This window comes from Uloborus diversus, chromosome 2 (assembly GCF_026930045.1).
Source record: "Uloborus diversus isolate 005 chromosome 2, Udiv.v.3.1, whole genome shotgun sequence".
Classification (NCBI taxonomy): domain Eukaryota; kingdom Metazoa; phylum Arthropoda; class Arachnida; order Araneae; family Uloboridae; genus Uloborus; species Uloborus diversus.
The window spans coordinates 27,220,128-27,244,320 of record NC_072732.1 but is presented as its reverse complement, the minus strand read 5'-3'; the positions used below and the strand labels follow the sequence as shown (position 1 = coordinate 27,244,320).

The 24,193-nt window shown below is 31.4% G+C and overlaps 1 protein-coding gene across 1 annotated transcript in view; it reads left to right on the top strand.

The window, feature by feature from the left end:
• Positions 1-241: 241 nt before the first annotated feature.
• LOC129235136 (pyrokinin-1 receptor-like) overlaps positions 242-24,193 on the top strand; it is a 53,809-nt gene continuing 29,857 nt past the window's right edge. Inside the window, exon 1 of the mRNA XM_054868827.1 lies at positions 242-1,052. Coding sequence (XP_054724802.1) covers positions 242-1,052 — 811 coding nt within the window. The remainder of the gene's footprint in view (positions 1,053-24,193) is intronic.

Below are 24,193 nucleotides of genomic sequence, written 5' to 3'. Positions count from 1 at the left end.
AACTGAATTCAAAGGTTAATTTTGCAAAGAAGTGCAAGTAAATAAAGCAACAAAAATATTTTTGAAACAGTTCATCGCTCGTTTTTAGTGCTTTTCCCCCACTATTGCTTTGCGTGACAAGTAAGTTCAGTATTAATGGCTAAGAAATATAGATTTTTGGTAACTCTAGCCTCAAATAAATTTTAGTCGAGAGAACAAACTAAACGGTCTTTTATAACGAGGACAGTTTCTCAAGAAAGTCATGGATTTAGAAGCAGACATTTCATGGAACAATGTCAGTTACGAAGACAGTTACGAGGAATGTTTGAACATGACAATTGCAGAGTGCCGTCTGGGGCCCCCAAGATACCCGCTCTCGACTGTCATCCCTATGACAATCGTCTACGTAGTCATTTTAATGACAGGAGTCATTGGTAACATCTGTACTTGCATTGTCATAAACAGGAAAGGCTACATGCACACGGCGACCAACTATTATCTCTTCAGTTTAGCCATTTCTGATTTGCTGCTGTTAGTTTTGGGCTTGCCGGATGAACTGTACCAGCTATGGTACCGGTACCCTTACGCTTTTGGAGAAGCATTCTGTATCCTACGTGGACTGACATCTGAGATGTCCACCAACGCTTCTATTCTGACCATAACTGCTTTTACCTTCGAACGATACGTCGCCATTTGCCATCCATTAAGTGTAAAAACGAAAGCGAATCTACCAAGAGCTGTGAAAACCATATTGGCCATCTGGTTCGTGGCTGCTTTGTGCGCATTGCCAACTGTCTTGCAGTTTGGCATCAAGTACGAGGAAGGCAGAAGTGGGGAGATTTTATGGGACACTGCCATGTGTAGCGTGAAGAATCCCCTGCCGCATATATTCGAAATTTCCACCTGTTTATTCTTTGTTCTACCAATGATATTGATGTCTGTGCTCTACGTGCTTATTGGTGTTCGTCTTAAGCAGAGTAGTGGCGGGAAACATGGAGATAGTTTGAACGAAGGAAACTCTACAGTCATGAGACAAAAAATCAGTTCCAGAAAGTCCGTGGTCAGAATGCTAGGTAAGTAACGTTTTTGACTTTCAAAATCCTTTTTTTTTCTGTCCAATTTTTGTATGTTCCTGTAACTAAGTATCAGTGACATAAAGTAAACCTTAACAAATAATGGGTTGACTAATTTACTAATGGTCTTTATTTTGGTAGCTACAGTAAAGCTTCTAATGTGCGATACATACTAACATCGATCAGATGATTTGAAATTTGAATTAGTCACCTATGAAATTGCGGGATAAAAAATGGATGGAAACGGATGAACCAACTAAGTCTAGGGATGCCGCTCAGGGAAACACAGAGTTTCGATAAGTTCAAAGGTCTAAAAGTCACTAGTGACTTTTCGGTGACTCAGACTGAACTAGGAGTGGTTTTGAAATTTGCGAAAGTGATTCAATTTTTGAGGATATATATATATATATATATATATATATATATATATATATATATATATATATATATATATATATAGATATATATATATATATATATATATATATATATATATAATCTTAATATATAAAAATCTTCTGTGCGGACTTTTGTCACCATAAGGCTTTTAAACGGCTGAACCGATTTTGATCAATTTTTTTGTGTGTAATTAAGTTGTGGCAAGCATGGTTTCGAAGCGCGATGGATCGAATCGGAAACGTTTTTGTTAATTAATTAATTAATTTAAACATTGGATGGTTATATCTCCTAAATGATTTACATTTATTTTAACCTATTGTTGCTCGAGAACTGAAATATATATTTAACCCGCTGCCAAAGGACAATAAGAAAGCCAGTTCTGCTTTTTATAATGAAATTTCCTACTGTGATATGTCAATTGAGAATAGATAAAACGTAGAGAGAGAGAGATGGTGAAGCCTTCATTTCTTGGAAGCAACGATTTTATTCCAGTGATACATTTTAAAGTAATGTACTGCAAAGTTCACAGTTCACGCAAAACGTGTATTCTGTCGTCGTAGTTGAACCATGTGACCGGATCGGTGGTTTAGGTTTTCCTAACCAAATGATCAGAAAGTACCGTATCTAGCAACATTTGTTTCTCGGCTGAAATCCATCTGAGTTTTGGCACCAATGTCAAGAATACTTTAAGGATTATCCAACTAATCAGTACATTATTAAAGGAAAAGATGATGGAATTTAAAGAAGAAACAAATTTTATTTTCGTTCAGATAAATTACAACAGGGTGGTTCTGTACACAAAAGATCAGTGCAGTGGAAGATCTTTATCTTTAGTGGAAAGAACAAATTAGGCAATATATGAAGAAAAAGTTTTGGTTCAAAAGATCGGACCGCTAATCGGTCGGAGTTGGCTTCGCTCACTGATCGGCTGGATTACAGTAACGTGATGGCTTGGCGACTTTGGCTATAAACCATAGCGCTGCGTAATCATTTTTTTTACATTTTAAAGCTACTCGTTTTTAAAGAGTATTTAGTCATTTTAATTGAAGAATGTGTTTATTTTACATCGGGAAAGGGGGGGGGGAGATGAGCGATTCTCGCTTATTCAGAAAACTGTTTTTACCTTTATCATTTTTTTAAACGATATCCTTTCGATAGTTTCATTCTTTTTCATATGAGGGATGTTGCAGCGGGATTTCCCCGTGTGTTCTAGATGGGTTGTTAGATTTTTACACTCAATATCTGAGGACGCTTTTTACCTTTCGAGTATGGCTGAAAGAACAAACCATCAAGTACGAGAGAAAAAATAGTTAATAAAACAACTGCTCAGTGGGCATTAGATAAACTAAGTTGTAATAAATATACTTCTTGACACCATAGCAGTTTAAAACATTTTTTTTAGAAAAAAACGGTAGAAAAAAACGTGCACATATTAACATTATGTGTCTATCGAAAGCGCTAACTTTTCTGCTGAAGATAGCATCTGTTCGAAGTTTCTAAGTTGTATAAAAAATGAGTTATGAACTTTTTTGTTCTCTGTTCGAAGGCTTTCATCAATCCCAATTCATTATTTAGTGTATCATCTCAACTCCCAGTTGATAGCTAGAATTGTTGTATTGTTGAATATTTTTGTATTTCGTCTGACCTTTTGAGGCTTTTCTCAAGTCAAATCTTAAAGTAATGTTTTTCCACAAGATTGGCTAAAAATAAATGGATTGGCAGATCATTTTCCATTCAAACGGAACTTAAATGTAATTAACGGTTTTTTTTATTATTATTTATGCGGATTGGACACTTACTGTCTAACCACGGATTGTATGGAAAGGCAAACATCCGGTTTACACGCGGAAATGGAAGCATCTATTAGTTTTCAGGGATGTCAGATTTTGCAGATGTATGTTAGCCTCTAAATTAAGCAGAGTCTCAATCAAATGAGCGGAATACGGGCATAAAATTTTTTATTTTTCCCCTCATTCAGATGGAGTCGCCTTAACTGGATGTTTGCCAATTCCATATAATCCGTGGTCAAACAGTACTGTCCAATCAATCAGCAGAAATATCGCCAAAATTTTGCAGAAAGATTCAGTAGCTGATGCATTTGGTAGTTTTTTCAACTGTCGCTGTTTTTGAAGCCAAAGGCTACGTAATAATGTTTCTCAGCTTACACCATGTAAACAAAATATCGCCAATCAAAGAATCTTTTAACACTCCGTCGGGCGCAATATGTTGTAGAACACGATCGGGCGCATTGAGCCTGGGAAGCACACTTTGATCTACTGATCTTTTCTACGCATGTTTACATTTTCTTACGAAAAAATTGTCAACTACAAACACCAAAGAAGAGAAATAAAACAGTTTTTCATGATTTTCGAATGTAACATAAGTTTGAGAAATTGAATATACATTTTTCCATGAGCTATTGAGGAGGCGTGGCTAACTAAAGAGTTCGAGGTGTGCCTAATAGATCAGTTGCTCCCGACGGAGTGTTAAAAAACTTTTTTTACTGTGTAAAATAATCCAGCAACTAAATAAGGCTAACCATAAAGAGCAAAAAAACTTCCATAAATTTTTATTTTGCACAATTTCAAACAATCGTCAAATTTTACTACTTATTTTATAAACATTTCGGATGAAACCGTATAGCGCCATTTTATTTTGATCAAAAGTATCTCAGCATCTGGCGAAAATATTTCTATAATAAAAATTAGTAAGAGGGGGGAGTGTTATCGAAGGTGTCCCAAAATGATTCTCGCAAATTTGGTAACATTTTAAACCGCACTAAGTGCCCACAATAATTGAAATTTCCCAAAAAAAAAAAAAAAAAAACTAAAGCAAGTGTAAGGGGAACACGGGCTGATACATTTTTTAAAACAGTTCATACATCAATAGCCATACAGAGATGGTTTTAGATGTAAAAAAAAAGTACTATCAGATAAATCTTTTTAAACATGGGGGGCGGTAATCAAGCTCTTTTCCTTAGACAAAAGGGATGTAACTTATAGTATTTCACGGAACTTGTTGTAATTTATTTTATTTTACTTAGATATTAACCTTTAAAGTACTCTTAGATGGAACACGTATGATGCTTCAAATAATCAGGCATTATATTTTTATCTTTTCGTAGAAGCTTTGTTTCTTAGCATTCTGGCATTTGAACTCCTGATGAACAAGGTGAAAATATTTCCTTACACATTTACGAATATTTCTATGCCTGAATAAAGCAAATAAACAGAAATATGTTTTTCTTGTTATCAAAAATCCACCTTCTTACACAAGCATCCTTCACTAAATTGTTCATAATCCTCAAATTTTATAATTTATTTTACACAATATTACTTTTTTTTAATTATCTTACATATCTTAATTTTGTAGGAGTATGTTTTTTTTATTATTATAATGTGTTTACTACGCTTTTTATTTATTTGTATACTATTATTATTATTTATTATTGATTTATTTTTAAATCGTGATATTTTGAAATGTAAATTATAACTTTTTATATTCGCGGCACCCTTTGATGGATTTTTAGTGATACGGTTTTGAATATTTTTTATTTCACAAACAAAAATTATGACGACCACATTGACTATACGTAAAAGTTGACCATGCAAAACATAAAATAAATACGACAGTACAAATGAAATGATAATATCTTGAGTTCTTTCGTTGTACGCTTTACTCATACGAAACGAAACATTCCTTTTCTCTCATTCTTTTTCAGATTTTATTTATTGTCTTAAAATAGCTCTAATTTTTTAATGGCACCTTCTTTATGAGATTTTAAAAATATAAATTAAATATTTGGTTTCTTTTCAACAATCAAATTGCCATAATTAGTAAATAATCCTATGAAACTAAGTAAAATTTATCCAAGTACGTTTAAAAAAAAAGATAAAAAATCCGACTCGATTTCAAGCAAGATTTCCTTTTTTTTTTTTTCTTCTGAAGACATGTTCCGTCATATAAGCATAAAAGCTTGCTTTGAAATTCCTTTTTGATCTAAACTATTTTGTTGTAAGAAAATAATGGGGAAGGGTTGACGACAAAACACTAAAACCTTTTGACCATTCTTTGAATGGAACTAACTTACTCGGATGTTTGCGAAGAGGGGGAATATAGATTTTGGGGAATATAGACCTCCCAGTCAGTCTAGTTTTTCCTCACTCAGCTGGGGGCTTTTAGTTGCATGTACTAAAGTATCCTTTAGGGAAATAGGGGATTACCCGGAAGTTTTGATCTTTTGTAATCATTTATCTTTAAAATATTTCCCACGCTTAAGCAACTGATATCTGGGCACTCAGAAGGGATTTAAAAGTCATCGGAAATACGATAAAAAAACCGACCAGAAAAGGGATGTATCTGTGCTTATTGGTCGTTTTGAAGTGTCACAATATATCAAAAGACACCGAAGAATATTTTTATCCTCTTAGAAAATCATCCCACAGTTAAAGCGTTTTTGTCCATTCAATTCCTTTGCTCACAGGTTGGAGCGATCAGTCAATTGCTTGAATAATGTTTTGTTGAGGCCTTTTGAAAGATAGATTATTTTACATTTAACAGTAAAAAAAATGATATACTGAGATAAAAGCAAAAAGAAAAATAAATCAATAAAATAATTAGTGTTATGAAAATAATTGCTTTTTGTCCTATCCTCTATCGTTTATTATTTTCATGTTATGTACTGTGTAAATGTATGAATATTTCAGCACACATTAGCAACCTTGTATTTTATTGCACTATTTAATTCAGTGCTTAAAAACTAATAAAGCGAAGCGATTTTCGTATGCAAGCTGAACAGCAAAAACAACATTAAAATCCCGATAGCAAAATGGAGAGAAAAGTGCTATTACAACGTATCAAAAAGCAACTCCGTTTTCGTTATCTGCGGCATGCGCGTTAAGGGTTTTCGGGCTGGTCATGGAATGGGTTAAGGTTTTCCTATCCAAATGATCAGAGAGTACCGTACCTAGCAACATTTGTTTCTCGGTTGAAATCCATTTGAGTTTTAGCACCAATGTCAAGAATACTTTCAGGATTATCTAACTAATCAGTAAATTATTAAAAGAAAAGATGTTTGAATTTAAAGATGAAACAAATTTTATTCTCGTCCAGATAAATTACAACAGGGTAGTTCTGTACACAAAAGATCAGTGCAGTGGAAAATCTTTATCTTTGGTGGAAAGAACAAGTTAGGCAATGTATGAAGTTTAAAAAGTTTTCGTTGAAAAGATCGGACCGCTGCTAATCGATCGGAGTTGGCTTCGCTCACTGATCGGCTCACTATCGGATTACAGTAACGTGGTGGCTTGGTGACTTTGGCTATAAACAATAGCGCTGCGTGATCATTTTTTTACATTTTAAAGCTACTGTTAATGTAATTTATTGTATTTTTTGTTCATTTGGCGAAATATTTCAAACTGTAAAGAATTCTTTTTCGTTTTTAAAGAGTTTTTAGTCATTTTAGTTGAAGAATGTCTATTTTACATCGGGAGGGGGGGGGGGGGTGAGTGATTTTTGCTTATTCAGAGAACTGTTTTTACCTTTATCATTTTTCTAAACGATATGCTTTCGATTGTTTTATTCTTTTTCATGTGGGGGTCGGTAACGTACAAGTCAGCGAGTATTTGCAATTTTATCAAATTAGCAAGAATTTACTTGCTTATTTAAACAGCGTTGGTTGACATTAAACGTGTATTATAAAAGGTGACAAGTTTTTTGAAAACGCTGACATGTACTGTGCAACCTCCCAGATCTGACCTGCAAAAAAAGAGAACGCTGAAATCTTACCCATTCTATTAGAAGAACAAAAAACACCAAGAAATCGGTCATCGAGTTATACAAAATCCAGTTCCATACCAGTTCCGGCAATTGACCGAAGGCTCAGCATCCAAGTAAACATCTCCCTTGCAGAAGGTTTTGAGCGCTTCTTATCATTAAAGCCATCAGCGGACCTGTTGCCATTCGCAGTTATTTGGACGGAGACTATAATTGTCAATGTTTTATAAAAGATTTGCGGCAACAAATATTGACAACTCAACTTTTTGCTATTGAAATGAAGTGAGGCGCTACATGTTGTCATTGCGCCAAGTTACTCGCGCCTCGCACTCGTACGAATCACGTGTAGATAATCCTTGGAATTTCTTTACCATTTTCTTTTTCCTTCTTGTATTGTCGAAAAAATGTTTGAATAAATGTGTCACTTTTGTGTAACTTCGTTTTCTTCATGAACGTAACACGCCAACCTGCCTTAAATTGGTGACCTGAGGACTTATCAAAAAAAGTGTATGCAGTTAATGTTATCTGGATGCAGCCTTAAGAATGCCGTGTTAATGAAGCATTTGGCGTCATTGTTTTCCTGAGGACTTTGATTAGTAAGTTTTTGCATTTGGAGCTACTACTGTGAATTAGCGATGACTGCTCCCGATCGACAAAATCAGGTTGCGAAAGTTGCACTTCGCATCCCACCAAGTTTTGCCTCTGGCCCTCAAACTCCTGTTGGACAACTTCATTAATCAATGCCGCAAAGTCAAGCAGTCAGTGGAAATCAACCTCATGGGCTTGGTGTTCCACAAAATTTTAGTACAACACCTCACCCTCCTGTTGGTCACTCACCTGGTCCCCAGCAGCAGCAGCAACAACAACAGCAGCAACAGCAATCTCCAGTCTCTCAACAAGCTCAACAGCCCCAGCAACAACCACAGGCTCAACAGCAGCAGCAACAAGTATCGCAACAACCGCAGCAACAGCCTCAGCAGCAACCTGTACCCCAGCAACAAACACAACAGCCGCCGCATCAGCAACAAGCCGGATCCTAGCAGTCTCCCGCTAGCCAACAACAATCGAGCATACATTACAGCCAGACTGCTAATCACCCTCATCAGTCCCAGAGCAATTTCAATATTTCTCAGAGCACCACTCCCCAGCCTCAAGTGTACACTACCCAATCTGCTACATAAACCAATTACCTCACCGAGTGGTTCTTCATTGAAGCCTACAACTCTTTCATCAGAGGATGAAGCAACTGTTCAACCTAAGGCCCCTATATATACGAGCCGACGCATCAGCTTAAGATTAGCCTTTTTGGATCGGAGTGCGTGTTTGAGTGGTTGTCTTTTCTGGCAAGTTATCGCGTTTGGTGATTGTTGACTGTGAGCAATTATTAGCGGCACGTGAATTGTTTATTAAATAAAATTTTATTTTCGGCAAATTTGGCGAAATCCGAAACTTTGTTGTGGTAACCCTAGCAGTGCAACAATGCGAAATCCGATCCAAAATGGCTTAACTTAAGCTGATGCGTCGGCCTGTCTATATAGCGGCTCTAGTTCAACCAAGGACTACACGTTCTGGACGTCATGTGCATTTTCCCTCAAGGTATCGTTGACACTGGGAGGGGAGTATGCGGCAACAAATATTGACAACTCAACTTTTTGCTATTGAAATGAAGTGAAGCGCTACATGTTGTCATTACTCGCACTCAGGGCCGTGGTAGCCTGATCGGTAGGGCATTGGACTCGGGGCCGGAGGGCCTCGGGTTCGATCCCCGCTGGTCGAAGACCCACCGTCGTCATTAAAGGGGACTGGGCGACGTTAAATATGCTCGTGGTCTCAATGTCCTCCAAGTGAAACGATACCTCTGGGGGTGCTAGCACCAGGTAGCTATTAGCTCTTGGACTAGTTCTAAATTCTCATTAACTGTTCAATCGGTGATGGTGCTGCCACCTATCGGTATATAAAATAATGGAGGCAAGGCACTTAGTATGCAGTCCTCGACATAAATACAGTTGTAGTCAGTGTGACTCTTGAATAGAAAATAGAAAATACTCGCACTCGTACGAATCACTTGTAGATAATCCTTGGAATTTCTTTACCATTTTCTTTTCCCTTGTCCAAAAAATGTTTGAATAAATGTGTCACTTTTGTGTAACTTCGTTTTCTTCATGAACGTAACACGCCAACCTGCCTTAGATTTCTTGAATAAATTGAAATAAAAGAAGGTAATATTGGCAGGATAAGAATTGTAGTAGTACAAATTCACAGCAAATTTAAAACATTGTTTGTTAAAATGAACGTTGTTGTTACATATCTTGAAAAATCTGCTTAACTGTCCAATTATTATATCAATAAAAACTTTCTTATGCAAATTGCTAAACCAATGTGACATACTTTTAGTGAAAAAATTGAAATTATCCTTTTTATCGTAGATATCAGTGATAAGTCCAGAATTATCGATTTTAAAAGAAATGTCCAAAAAATTAGCAGATTGTATGTCTTCATTTGCTTTGTTTAATTGTAAGCTTTGTGGGTAAATTAGATTGAACTTTTCAAGTTACTGTTGAATATCAGGATATCGTCGATATGTCTAAAAATATTGTGTTTTTTCTTATGTTGAACCGTGTGCTTGAATTCGTAGAAAAATAGATATAAATTTGCAGCCGTGCTAGAGTAATTTGTGCCCATGCCAATACCATGAACCTGTAAAATCATTGAAAGTTGCGAATTTGTTGAAAAAACAGAAATGGCAAATACTGTCGAAAAAATTCTTATCGATTCCAAGCTCCTCATCAATATGAAAAGTATCAAAAAATTTTAACAGAGTTCTGTATAAATCATTGATAGGATTGTTACAAAACAAATTTTCGAAGTCAAAAGTATAAACAGATTTGGATATACATTGTAATTTTCCGATAATTTCAAAGCTGTTGTCAATACTCCAAAAGTAGCTAGTATGCATATACAGTGGCTCCCAAAAGTGTTCGTACACTTTGAAATTTTTTAGTTAAACCAAAATAACTCGAAACTGAATTCGAATATGGAGTCCAATATTTTTTCACATCATTCCTATGCCATTTTAAATACAACCCATTGGTTTTTTCAAAATATTAACGGATCTACTTTTTTGAAATGGGTCAGAAAACGAAGAGACAGAGAAATAACACGCCACAAGTCATCGTACACTCAAATATTTTCGAATAAATTCATGATTAAAATTATCATATGCCGTTTTATTATTATTTTTGCATTGTGTTGACCCTTATAAGTCATTTGGCTTTAATTTTTTGTTTATTTCTAAATATTGTGCTTATTGCTATAAAATCGCTGGTATTCCTAAAAAACCGCAAACACCATTCAAAATTCGAATTTGTTTCCCACAGTTACGGTAAATTGGTTTGAAATAACTCTAAATTAGTTAATTTATTTGTTTGTATAGTAGATTGCTTGATAAAATGCTTTAAACAAAGGAATCGGACCGAAAACAAGGTAAGAAAAGGTCAACCGGCAAAGTTGACAAAACGTGATCAGAGATTTAAAGTTGAAAAAATTATAAAAAATACACATTTGAGTGCTGTAAAGGATTCTACAGAGTTAAAAGAAAGATTTGACGTTTAATTTTCACCTAAAATTTTTCGCCAAGTTCTCTGATTAGCTGGATTAAATGGAGCCTCTTCCCGCAGAAATGTTCTTGTTCGCACGAAAAACACAAAGCTTACGCTTTTCGTCGCAAAATCAAGGATAAATAAGCTAAAAACATTTTAGAATTACGTCTTGTTCACAGGTAAAAATGAATTCAACATTTTTGGTTAAATTGTTGCATAATTGTAAGTAGAAGAAAAAATTAAGAACTTAATCTTAAGAACTTAGTTGGATCAGTTAATCACGACAGTGGAGGTGTTCTAGTGTGAGGGTGCATATCAGCATCAGGACTTGGTAGTTTGGAATTTTTTGATGAAATAATGAATCATACTGTTCCTTTAAATATTTTAAAAACCAATTTTGAACTCTTAACTAAAAATTTGGTTATTGGAAACAACTTTGTTTTTTATCAAGATAACGATATGAAGCACTCGGTTTTCAACGTTTGCGTCTAGTGCCTCAAAAATCGTCCTAAAATTCAGAAAAAAACCCTCAATCTCCAGATTTGAACTTAATGTAACGTATTTATAGATATCTATAGGTTAGATTACGCAAATACGGCTTTAAAACGAAAATAGAGCTAGAAACAGTAAGACTCGAAGTGTGGTTGAACACTTACTCAGAAATTACGCAAAAAAAAAGAAAGAAAAAGAATGAAATCTATTCCCAGACGTTTAAAAGGTGTTATGAATACTGTATGATATTCTACTAATTAATAACTTAATAAAAAGTTAGATTATTCAATAATAAATAGACATTTTATAAAGTGTACGAAGACTTTTGTGACATAGAATTTCCGGCACTTTTTGGTTTTTGATTTTTTAAAAATTAAGTTTGAATATTTTTTAAAAACTTTTCATGTAATTTTGGTAAAAATTAATCATAGATCTTATAATTAAATACCTATTCCGAAATATTAATTCTAACCAATGGATTGGGACCTATTTCGTTGAAAGTCGTAGGTGTACGAAGACTTTTACTGTATTTGTTTTTCAAAAAAAAAAAAAAGAACATAAATTTGTTTTAAAATAAGTTGCAACTTAATGTTGATATTTCTACCGAAACTTCCAGTTGTTGAGCAAATGAAACGGAATTTAATTGCTGATTTATGGAATTTGGGCGTCATAAAAATAAAAGGCAGAGATCGACAATTTGAGATGTGAAAGTTGTCGAAAAACTTGGAGTTGTTGAGTTTTTTGTGTGCAATGAACTGCTTTAGAATACTATCCAAGCTGAGGTTAGATTTAACATGATAGAATAAGGAGTTAAGTTCTTGCAAAGCTCTGTTGATATAAAATTGTTTACAGATGATAACATAGTTATTGGCTGCTTTGTCAATTGGAACAAAAATAAAACTTTTTTTCCAATTGTTTATGTATTCGATGTCATCTTTTTTCAAATTTTGGTAATGGTATTCTTTGCTGTTAATTTGTTTGGCAAAAAAGGTTTTAAATTCTGCAATTAACTGATTTTTCCATTCCTGGAAAGCCTCGAAAGGTATAGCGTGTGAATATGCAGCTTTCTTAATAAATTGTAAAACGTTTTCCCTAAAAACAAAATTGCTTTGCGAAGTTTGCAGGGATTTTTCAGTCTGAATTTAGTGCCGAAATTCATTAAATATCTGATATTTATGTTTGTGGTGATATCCAAATTATCAGTGATAACATGCTTGTAATCTGAATTAATGAAATTTCTAAAATTGACATCATTACATAAACATGGATTGTCATCATTGTGAGACAAAGCAACTTCACGGTAATTAAAGATTTTTTTGCAGAAGGGCTAAGGATATTTAAAGGCAGTTATGATGTTCTTATTTTGTATAGGAAAACAATATGACAACATATTTAAAATTTTATGAAAAGGAATATTCTCAAAGCTTTTTTGTTGAAAAGAAATTGTGAAATAAATGTTTTCTTTTGTCGTAAATTCAAGCTCGATCCTGAAGTTTATCAGATCAGAAATTAAGTCTTTGCATTGGTCATTAATGAAATTAAATTTGGAGAGATAATGTTTCAGTTTTTTAAGAGTAACAATTTTTAATTTGAAGATACTTAGAAGAATTAAATCTAATACGATAGACTCATTACCTCATCTCTCGTACTATGTCATATGTTTCTATGGCAGCATAAACTACCATTTTGTAGATAAGACACGTGCGGAATCAATAGATTTTAAATACTGAAAAAAAAAAAGAAGCGCAAAAATTCTCTATGTTCTTGAAATCTTTCGACAATTCTTAGGAAAAAAGGGCGTTCCGAAATTATCACAATCTATTTTAACAAATATCGAACAGAATGTCAAAAGTGATTTTATGTCAAGCAGGTAGTATCAAAAATTCAAATGCTTTTCATCTAATCAAGAGAAACTCTTGTTTCCGAGGTTTTTCTCCCAAGTTTGGCGACGCTTTTTCAGGTTTCTCCCATTTAGTAATTTGCAAGTTTTGCAAATCTTTCTTTCACCAGTCACATTCATTTATTGCCACTGAGGTATTTCCGAATAGTAAGCACGTGGCGAAAATTTGAAATCTTCTCAGATGCCGCTTTCTTGAATCTGTTATTTCATTCCATAAAAATTCTGGCATCAAACGTCATTCAACTATGCTCTTTCCAGTAAATTAGCCTACAATTTAAAACAAAAAGACCTGATTCCAGCCAATAGAGGTGTCTTAAATGAAATTATAGTTATTCATTGTACTGTCTGACCACGGATTGTATGGAAAGACAAACATCCGTTTCACAACCGGAAATGGACGAATCTATTATTTTTTAGCGATGCCAGCTTTTGCAGAAGCAGAGTCTCATTCAAATGAGCGGAATACCGGCATCGAATTTTTACTTTTCCCCTTCATTCAGATAGATTCGTCTTATTTGGCCCTTTGAAAATTCCATACAATCCGTGGTTGAACAGTAGTTCCCGGGTTATGGCAAAATCGATCGAGAGTGGTATTGGTTATAGACAGCTTGAACACCGTGGCCTAAGCGATTGCTTCACACACTTGAGGCGGTGGGCCCGACTCCCACCCTCGCCACGGACGTACCTTCCCCTCCCTGTGATGCGAATTCTTTCATGTGTTGTTTATATGTATTCTGTACGGAAATTAAAATATATCATAAGGGAAGCAAGATACTCACATTGTAAAACTCACCTCATCAAAATAAAAAAATCTGTGCAATAATCACCGAAAGAAAGAAAGAACGCTTGGACAACTCGTCAAAGGGCGACTAGTTTTAATAGCGGCATTTTAATTGTATCTACTTTTGACCTAAATGTCTGTGTGTGTCGTGTGTCATGTGTGTTTATGAGTAATTATTTTGTTTGCATGTGTTTATGAGAAACTCTGCTTCATAAAATGCTGTGATATTACAATTATTTTTTAAAGTTAACTTTTTTAGTTTATAGAATGCAATCATACGAATGAGTGCTTGTCTAATACTAAACTTTTGCCATTGTTACTTTATACGAGCTGCATTTTCTACATTTCAAATTTAAAATATACTGCACTAATTTTTACAAAAACTACTTACATAGCACTAACAAAAAAAAAAAAAAAATGTTTGCCTAAACAATAAACCTTTCATTTGAAACCCATTTTTTAGTTTTTTCAAGTCTGGGAATATGATTAGCAATTCATACTAATATTACCGCATTATGCCGGATCTAAAATTGTTAAATTAAACTATAAATCAGTTGTGGATGTGACAAATGTCACTCAAAAAACTTGAGCTCTAGTATTAGTAACATTCGATTTAAGGCAAAAAAGAGCGTCTGGGTTCGAGCACGAGGAGGAGGGATGTCCGATTTAGCTCAGACAACACACGATACATGGAAGTATCAGTAGGTAAATATTGACAGTTCAACGCCAGGAGGAAGTGTGAAGTGGAACCACTTCCTCCCCACCGCCTCCCACTTCCTCCACTTCCTCCGACCTTGGGGTTGACCTTGGGTTGCGCCTGAATCTTGAAGAAGGTTACGGGGGTTTTTCGCGCGTTTTTAGATATTTTCCCGCGTTTTCGGACTTAGAATATTTTGAACTTGTTGTCATGACAACCAGAGTTTCTAGTTTTCGGTTGGCAACACCTGTTCCTATGCTTTAACTTATGCGGTGTTTAACGTTCATGGCGCCATCTATTGAGAGGTTTATTTTTATTTTTTTTTATTTCTACGAATTTAATTATTTTTATTTTTACAGAGTGTTGAAGTTGGGAATCGAACACCCAAACTTTGAGTTAGCAAAAACGTATGCTAACCACTATGCTATATTTTTCATTACTCTTTCAGTCTTAATGTGAATCTGTACCATGACAACGAATATTACAATTAAATTAATTTTAAAACCATCAGTTAATTTACTCTTTAGTACTAATCATGGTATATCATTAACTGAATTTCAGCTCATAATTGAAACTATCATCATTATTATTATTATTTTTCATAATAACAAAGTTTTCACTTAAGTAAAGATTTATTTAAATACAACCCATTCGAGATTTTAGATTTATTTCAATGCTTTGTGGACTTGAAATATATTTTAAACTTTGATTTTCTTTTTCATGCATTTCAAACTTTATCCTTTTTATTTTTTCTAACTTGTTAAATTTTCTTAACTAATTTCTTTTTTCTTTGTCAAATTTACAAATAATTTTTCTAACTTGTAAAAATTTCGAAGAAATAATTTTCTTAATTTTTTTTTTTTTGACTTTCATACAACAAAATATTTTTTCTTATTTGTTAAATTTTCTAAGAAATAATTAGCTTAAATATTCTTTCATACATTTTGAACTTTAACGTTTTTTCCTGTCATTTAGCACTTTGATTTTTTTCACTATTTTAGCGTTTTTCAATTATTTTCAGTCTTTAACTATTTTCTTAGCTTTTTTAGTCTTTAACTAATTTCAAGCATTTCAGACTTAGATTATTTTTTCGTGATTTCGATTTTTTTTTAGTATATTTTAGAGTTTGATCATTTTCTCGCTTGTTTTTACTTTATCGTTTTTTTTTTTCCGATATTTTTAAACTTAGAAATTTTTCACAAGTAGTGACTGGAATCGAACCTTCAAATTTTTCGAAACATAATCATGTCTACAATTTTTGCAATCATGTCAAACTTGCAATCAATTTACTCTTAGTAATAATTAACACTTATCATTAACAAATTTTTACGGATTTTAAAAAATCAACTTAATTAATTTTTTCCAGTAAGCAAATTTCGCACTCAAGTTACATTTCATCACTGCATATACGTTTCAAGAGTTTCATTGAATTTATCACATCCCATTTAATTAACTCTAATAATTACTTTTTCATTAATACTTAACTTAATCATTTTATCATACATTTATTCCAGTTACAAAATTATGCTTAAAAGTTATTTATTTTTCTTAGCACAAGAGATTTTAACATGTTCCTACTAAAATGCTTTTCACTCTAGTTTGAGTTTACTAAAATAGCAACTCATTTACGATTTAGATTCATTTAATCGTCTTTGATTCTTTTTCATTATTATTATTTTACATTATCACATACGTTATTATTTTTATACATTTATCCATTTAATTTTCCAAAATCTACAATCAATTTACTCTTCGTATTAATTAACACTTATCACTATCAAATATTTTCATGAATTTTAAAAATTATCTTCTTAAATAATTTTTTACTGTAACCAAATTTCCCACTCAAGTTATATTTTATCACTACATATGCTTTTCATGAGTTTCATTTAATTTATCGCATTTCATTTAATTAACTCTAATAATTATTTTTTATCATCGATATTTAAGTTAATCATATTTTCCTTTATTTATTTTTCATGCAAACACTCTTGATGGAATAAAACAAAATTTTCAACTTTCATGAATTAAATCCCCTCTGACTATTTTATTTTACTTTACCATACTTTACTATTTTACTTACTGCGTTTTACTATTTATCATTCATTACAGCTTTTCCAAAATATTACTTTACAACCAACTAATTTCATTAACAGAATTTTCATTACAATTTATAAATTTCACTTTTATTTAATTATTTTTACCTACGCTAAAATAAAACACATCACATAAAAAAGTTAAACATCAATGAAGAACCCGAGAAATGTTAAAATTATAAGTCAAGTATCAAAACTTCATGTCAGCAAATTTTAAAAATAGACTTACCGAAAAATAACTTCTACTGAAATTCATTTCAAAACTTGGAATCAATTTACTCTTAGCATTAATAAACACTTATCATTAAGAAATTTTCATGGATTTTAAAAATCAACTTATTTAATTTTTTCCAGTAAGCAAATTTCGCACTCAAGTTACATTTCATCACTTTATATGCTTTTCAAGAGTTTCATTTAATTTATCACATTTTATTTAATCAACTCTATTAATTATTTTTGATTAGTATTTAACTTAGTCATTTTATTGCATAGTGTTTTACTTCATTATTATTATTTTTTTTTTTCATACAAGCACTCTTGTTAGAATAAAACAAAATTTTCAACCTTCATGAATTAGAATCACTTTGGCTATTTCATTTTCCCAATAATATTTTACTTTAACAACTAATTTCTTTAACAAAATCGATATCATTTATTTTAGTCTTTATCCTTTTCGAACGATACATTCAAATGGACAGCTATACGTTAAATTAAGAAACTTAATCTAAATTTTGACAAATTAAGTTATAGCTAAATACTGACTAAAATTAAGTACAAAAGACTAACCTTTTTGGGGTGAAATCCCTCAAGTACCAGCTATCGCGAAGTTATTTAAAAACAGTGAATGAAATTGTAATAAGTGGATTGTTAATTATAACTCAATCTCACAAAATTACAATTACACGCATGTTTTATTTGAAATCACTGCATACGGCTGGCTGCCCATCGTCGATTTGCAGAACGCATGCCGTGATATCGCAAATCAACTCGGCTGTTGAAAAAAACTACCGTAATGCTACAGCACTTCGGATCGTCCACACACACACCGAGGCGAATTGAGAAAATGACTTTATCAATATTGCTATCTACCCCTTTACCGATAACAGATAACAAACCCCACGTGCTAGTATTATTCACCACCTGGCCTACGTCTTTCAAGTGATGTCACTGTTTCTGACCAATTAAAATTAGTTCACGTTTCTCAAATATCAAGCACATAGATCGACAATAGCCTGATGTCAGGTTTTCCAAACAAAATTTTAGATTTTAATTCGTAGTTTCGAATTAATTTCTTTTTCATTTCAAACTTATAAAAAAAATTTCCAGCTTGTAAGAATATTTCTTTCAAAAACAGATTTTTGATTCAAAACAGTATTTTTTCAAACTTGTAATATTTTTCTACTTAGAAAATGAAATCAAAAATTTTTGTTTTCTTTAATCATATAAAATGTTTTTAAGAAATAATTTCTCAAACTTGTAATATTTTTCCACTAATTAAAAAAAATCAATTTTTTTTTTCAATCATATAAAAATAAATTTTTAATCTTACAACAGTAAATTTTTCTGCAAAAATATTTTTTCAAATCAAAATAATAATAATAATAATAATAATAATAATATTTTTGTAACATATTGTTTTTTTTTCCTTTCAATCTTTTTTTTTTTTTTTCAAAAATTTTCAAACTTACAAAATAAAATTTTTTCAACTGAATCTTCAAACGAAATGATTTAATTAAATTTAAAACTCAATATCACTTTACTCTTAGTATTAATAACCAATAGCACTTAACCATTTACTCTTTGCACTCTAAGTATTAATTAACACACACGCATTACAAATAATAATAATAATGTTTAAGATACTTACAAATCATTCACTCAAGCTTTCAAATATCCATCTAGCATGTTATTGTTCATTCGTGTGAGGGAACTTGTAATAAAACTTTACTTATCAACCGAAATTATAAGCGAAAATATCGCATTTTTTAGCACTTAATATAATCCTACAATTAACAAATTGGTTTTAACTTTGAATTTAAGAAAAATAAAAACTATTACACACTTAGTAACATATCTATCGATGTATATTATTTCATGACAAATCACAAATAGGTGAGGATCTTTTATCGATCATGTGACCAACTAAGTTAAGAAAGAGCGTTCTTATCTCATATGAGAATTTATAAGTCTTTAATATTTCTCTTTAATGTAAGTGTATTGATACGTACGAGTTTGTGTATGTGAATATAACTGTGTATTGTTTTCAAACCATTGTCATGTTTAAGCTTTACGGTTCTAATTTTGACTTTCCACTTAGCATTATTTGAAGTCCTTCGCATGCATTAAACTATAGAAATATTACAAAAATTATATTTTCATTCAGTCTTAATTACAAAACCATACAATAAGATGAAGACAACACCGATAGTATAAAGATTACTTACAATAAAGTGCATATAAAAAATATATGTAAGAGTGATTTCAAAGTATAATCCATCAACCATATTCAACAACTCAATCAAAACACAAGTCTCTTTTAAAATGATAAACACAATTTATTCACACACAGTAAAAGACAATTAAAAAAACTTTCATCCTTAAGTAAAACTCTTCAAAACTTTCAAGCGTATTTTTAACATCGATTGCATCAAATAAATCAGACACATGACATTTTAAACATGGACTATCAACATTCAAAGTAACGAAGTCACGAGTCAAGTTTTCCCAATTAACATTAAAAAGAGCCCGTTCGAAAAAAAGTGTCGAACTTTCGACCCCTTGTTAATGATTCACATTCATGCACTCTCATGTAAAAAATGAATCCATTTTTACAATACACACATTCTTTTTTAGAAAGGTAGTTTATGTTGCATATGAGCTCATCAAATAGTCACTTACGTAGAGAATCAGCCAGTTTACGAACTTCTTGTGATGTATATGTGCTGATTTTATCACATCGACAATCACAGGGATATTTTTTCTCAATTTCCGAAAGGATGTACTCTTTTAGAGTATAAGTCATAAGTTTGTCTTTGACACTACGTGAGATACAAGGGGACGCGTAGCACAATTTGTCAATCTGGCTTTCCAAAAGTAGAACTCTATCAGGCATCAACTGGAACACTTCTCGTTTCAGTTTGAACAATCTTTGCACACTAACACAGATGTTACCATTCGCACTCGACTCTCCTTTTTTATAACAAAAGCGAAATCACGGTCTTCGATTAATTTTTGATTTATATTTTTACGTAGGCTTGAAATAAGTGATCTCCACACATCTGGTTCTAAGGAAATACCATCCATAGTTGGTCGAAAAATACCATCTTTCCCACACGTATATCTTCTAATATGCACGCGTGTACGTTTCCGAAAAGTATTCACCTAAAGTGAAAATACAATCACCCAAGTGTATCATATCATCAGGCTGTGGAGAAGCCTCAATGTTCATTTTCATGTTCGTTGCATCCCATCTGTTCATCTTCAGGCTTCAAAGTTTCAGAATGATTTTCACCAGCGTTAGTCATTCTTAACTCTCATAGGATTAGGAGTCACAATACTAAAACAACTTCCTGTGAACTTAAAAAATAAATCAAACTAGGTTTTAACACTAGCTGGTGAAGAAAAATCCTAAGTACATAGAATAAAATTTCACGATCTCTTTCAAAGCTCAGAATCACCCTGAAAATGATTCTCCAAACATCCACTATAAACCAATGAATATTCACTTTAACCAATGAGAAGTGTACATAAATCTCTTGCTACTGACGTCATAGAATATCACATGAACTTTTGAGCAGAATTGTGTTGTTTTACACAGTATTCAGATTTTTAGAAAATACCAACACTTTGACTTCCAAATTCATCCTGACCTACTACGAGTAATTTTAAGATGGTAGCAGGTTTTCACATCACACCGAATGTCGATGACGGTTTCGCATCTCATGCAAATTGACATGATCAATCACGTGTAAGTGCTATTGGTTATTAATACTAAGAGTAAAGTGATATTGAGTTTTAAATTTAATTAAATCATTTCGTTTGAAGATTCAGTTGAAAAAATTTTATTTTGTAAGTTTGAAAATTTTTGAAAAAAAAAAAAAAGATTGAAAGGAAAAAAAACAATATGTTACAAAAATATTATTATTATTATTATTATTATTATTATTTTGATTTGAAAAAATATTTTTGCAGAAAAATTTACTGTTGTAAGATTAAAAATTTATTTTTATATGATTGAAAAAAAAAAATTGATTTTTTTTAATTAGTGGAAAAATATTACAAGTTTGAGAAATTATTTCTTAAAAACATTTTATATGATTAAAGAAAACAAAAATTTTTGATTTCATTTTCTAAGTAGAAAAATATTACAAGTTTGAAAAAATACTGTTTTGAATCAAAAATCTGTTTTTGAAAGAAATATTCTTACAAGCTGGAAATTTTTTTTATAAGTTTGAAATGAAAAAGAAATTAATTCGAAACTACGAATTAAAATCTAAAATTTTGTTTGGAAAACCTGACATCAGGCTATTGTCGATCTATGTGCTTGATATTTGAGAAACGTGAACTAATTTTAATTGGTCAGAAACAGTGACATCACTTGAAAGACGTAGGCCAGGTGGTGAATAATACTAGCACGTGGGGTTTGTTATCTGTTATCGGTAAAGGGGTAGATAGCAATATTGATAAAGTCATTTTCTCAATTCGCCTCGGTGTGTGTGTGGACGATCCGAAGTGCTGTAGCATTACGGTAGTTTTTTTCAACAGCCGAGTTGATTTGCGATATCACGGCATGCGTTCTGCAAATCGACGATGGGCAGCCAGCCGTATGCAGTGATTTCAAATAAAACATGCGTGTAATTGTAATTTTGTGAGATTGAGTTATAATTAACAATCCACTTATTACAATTTCATTCACTGTTTTTAAATAACTTCGCGATAGCTGGTACTTGAGGGATTTCACCCCAAAAAGGTTAGTCTTTTGTACTTAATTTTAGTCAATATTTAGCTATAACTTAATTTGTCAAAATTTAGATTAAGTTTCTTAATTTAACGTATAGCTGTCCATTTGAATGTATCGTTCGAAAAGGATAAAGACTAAAATAAATGATATCGATTTTGTTAAAGAAATTAGTTGTTAAAGTAAAATATTATTGGGAAAATGAAATAGCCAAAGTGATTCTAATTCATGAAGGTTGAAAATTTTGTTTTATTCTAACAAGAGTGCTTGTATGAAAAAAAAATAATAATAATAAAGTAAAACACTATGCAATAAAATGACTAAGTTAAATACTAATCAAAAATAATTAATAGAGTTGATTAAATAAAATGTGATAAATTAAATGAAACTCTTGAAAAGCATATAAAGTGATGAAATGTAACTTGAGTGCGAAATTTGCTTACTGGAAAAAATTAAATAAGTTGATTTTTAAAATCCATGAAAATTTCTTAATGATAAGTGTTTATTAATGCTAAGAGTAAATTGATTCCAAGTTTTGAAATGAATTTCAGTAGAAGTTATTTTTCGGTAAGTCTATTTTTACAATTTGCTGACATGAAGTTTTGATACTTGACTTATAATTTTAACATTTCTCGGGTTCTTCATTGATGTTTAACTTTTTTATGTGATGTGTTTTATTTTAGCGTAGGTAAAAATAATTAAATAAAAGTGAAATTTATAAATTGTAATGAAAATTCTGTTAATGAAATTAGTTGGTTGTAAAGTAATATTTTGGAAAAGCTGTAATGAATGATAAATAGTAAAACGCAGTAAGTAAAATAGTAAAGTATGGTAAAGTAAAATAAAATAGTCAGAGGGGATTTAATTCATGAAAGTTGAAAATTTTGTTTTATTCCATCAAGAGTGTTTGCATGAAAAATAAATAAAGGAAAATATGATTAACTTAAATATCGATGATAAAAAATAATTATTAGAGTTAATTAAATGAAATGCGATAAATTAAATGAAACTCATGAAAAGCATATGTAGTGATAAAATATAACTTGAGTGGGAAATTTGGTTACAGTAAAAAATTATTTAAGAAGATAATTTTTAAAATTCATGAAAATATTTGATAGTGATAAGTGTTAATTAATACGAAGAGTAAATTGATTGTAGATTTTGGAAAATTAAATGGATAAATGTATAAAAATAATAACGTATGTGATAATGTAAAATAATAATAATGAAAAAGAATCAAAGACGATTAAATGAATCTAAATCGTAAATGAGTTGCTATTTTAGTAAACTCAAACTAGAGTGAAAAGCATTTTAGTAGGAACATGTTAAAATCTCTTGTGCTAAGAAAAATAAATAACTTTTAAGCATAATTTTGTAACTGGAATAAATGTATGATAAAATGATTAAGTTAAGTATTAATGAAAAAGTAATTATTAGAGTTAATTAAATGGAATGTGATAAATTCAATGAAACTCTTGAAACGTATATGCAGTGATGAAATGTAACTTGAGTGCGAAATTTGCTTACTGGAAAAAATTAATTAAGTTGATTTTTTAAAATCCGTAAAAATTTGTTAATGATAAGTGTTAATTACTACTAAGAGTAAATTGATTGCAAGTTTGACATGATTGCAAAAATTGTAGACATGATAATGTTTCGAAAAATTTGAAGGTTCGATTCCAGTCACTACTTGTGAAAAATTTCTAAGTTTAAAAATATCGGAAAAAAAAAAAACGATAAAGTAAAAACAAGCGAGAAAATGATCAAACTCTAAAATATACTAAAAAAAAATCGAAATCACGAAAAAATAATCTAAGTCTGAAATGCTTGAAATTAGTTAAAGACTAAAAAAGCTAAGAAAATAGTTAAAGACTGAAAATAATTGAAAAACGCTAAAATAGTGAAAAAAATCAAAGTGCTAAATGACAGGAAAAAACGTTAAAGTTCAAAATGTATGAAAGAATATTTAAGTTAATTATTTCTTAGAAAATTTAACAAATAAGAAAAAATATTTTGTTGTATGAAAGTCAAAAAAAAAAAATTAGTTAAGAAAATTATTTCTTCGAAATTTTTACAAGTTAGAAAAATTATTTGTAAATTTGACAAAGAAAAAAGAAATTAGTTAAGAAAATTTAACAAGTTAGAAAAAATAAAAAGGATAAAGTTTGAAATGCATGAAAAAGAAAATCAAAGTTTAAAATATATTTCAAGTCCACAAAGCATTGAAATAAATCTAAAATCTCGAATGGGTTGTATTTAAATAAATCTTTACTTAAGTGAAAACTTTGTTATTATGAAAAATAATAATAATAATGATGATAGTTTCAATTATGAGCTGAAATTCAGTTAATGATATGCCATGATTAGTACTAAAGAGTAAATTAACTGATGGTTTTAAAATTAATTTAATTGTAATATTCGTTGTCATGGTACAGATTCACATTA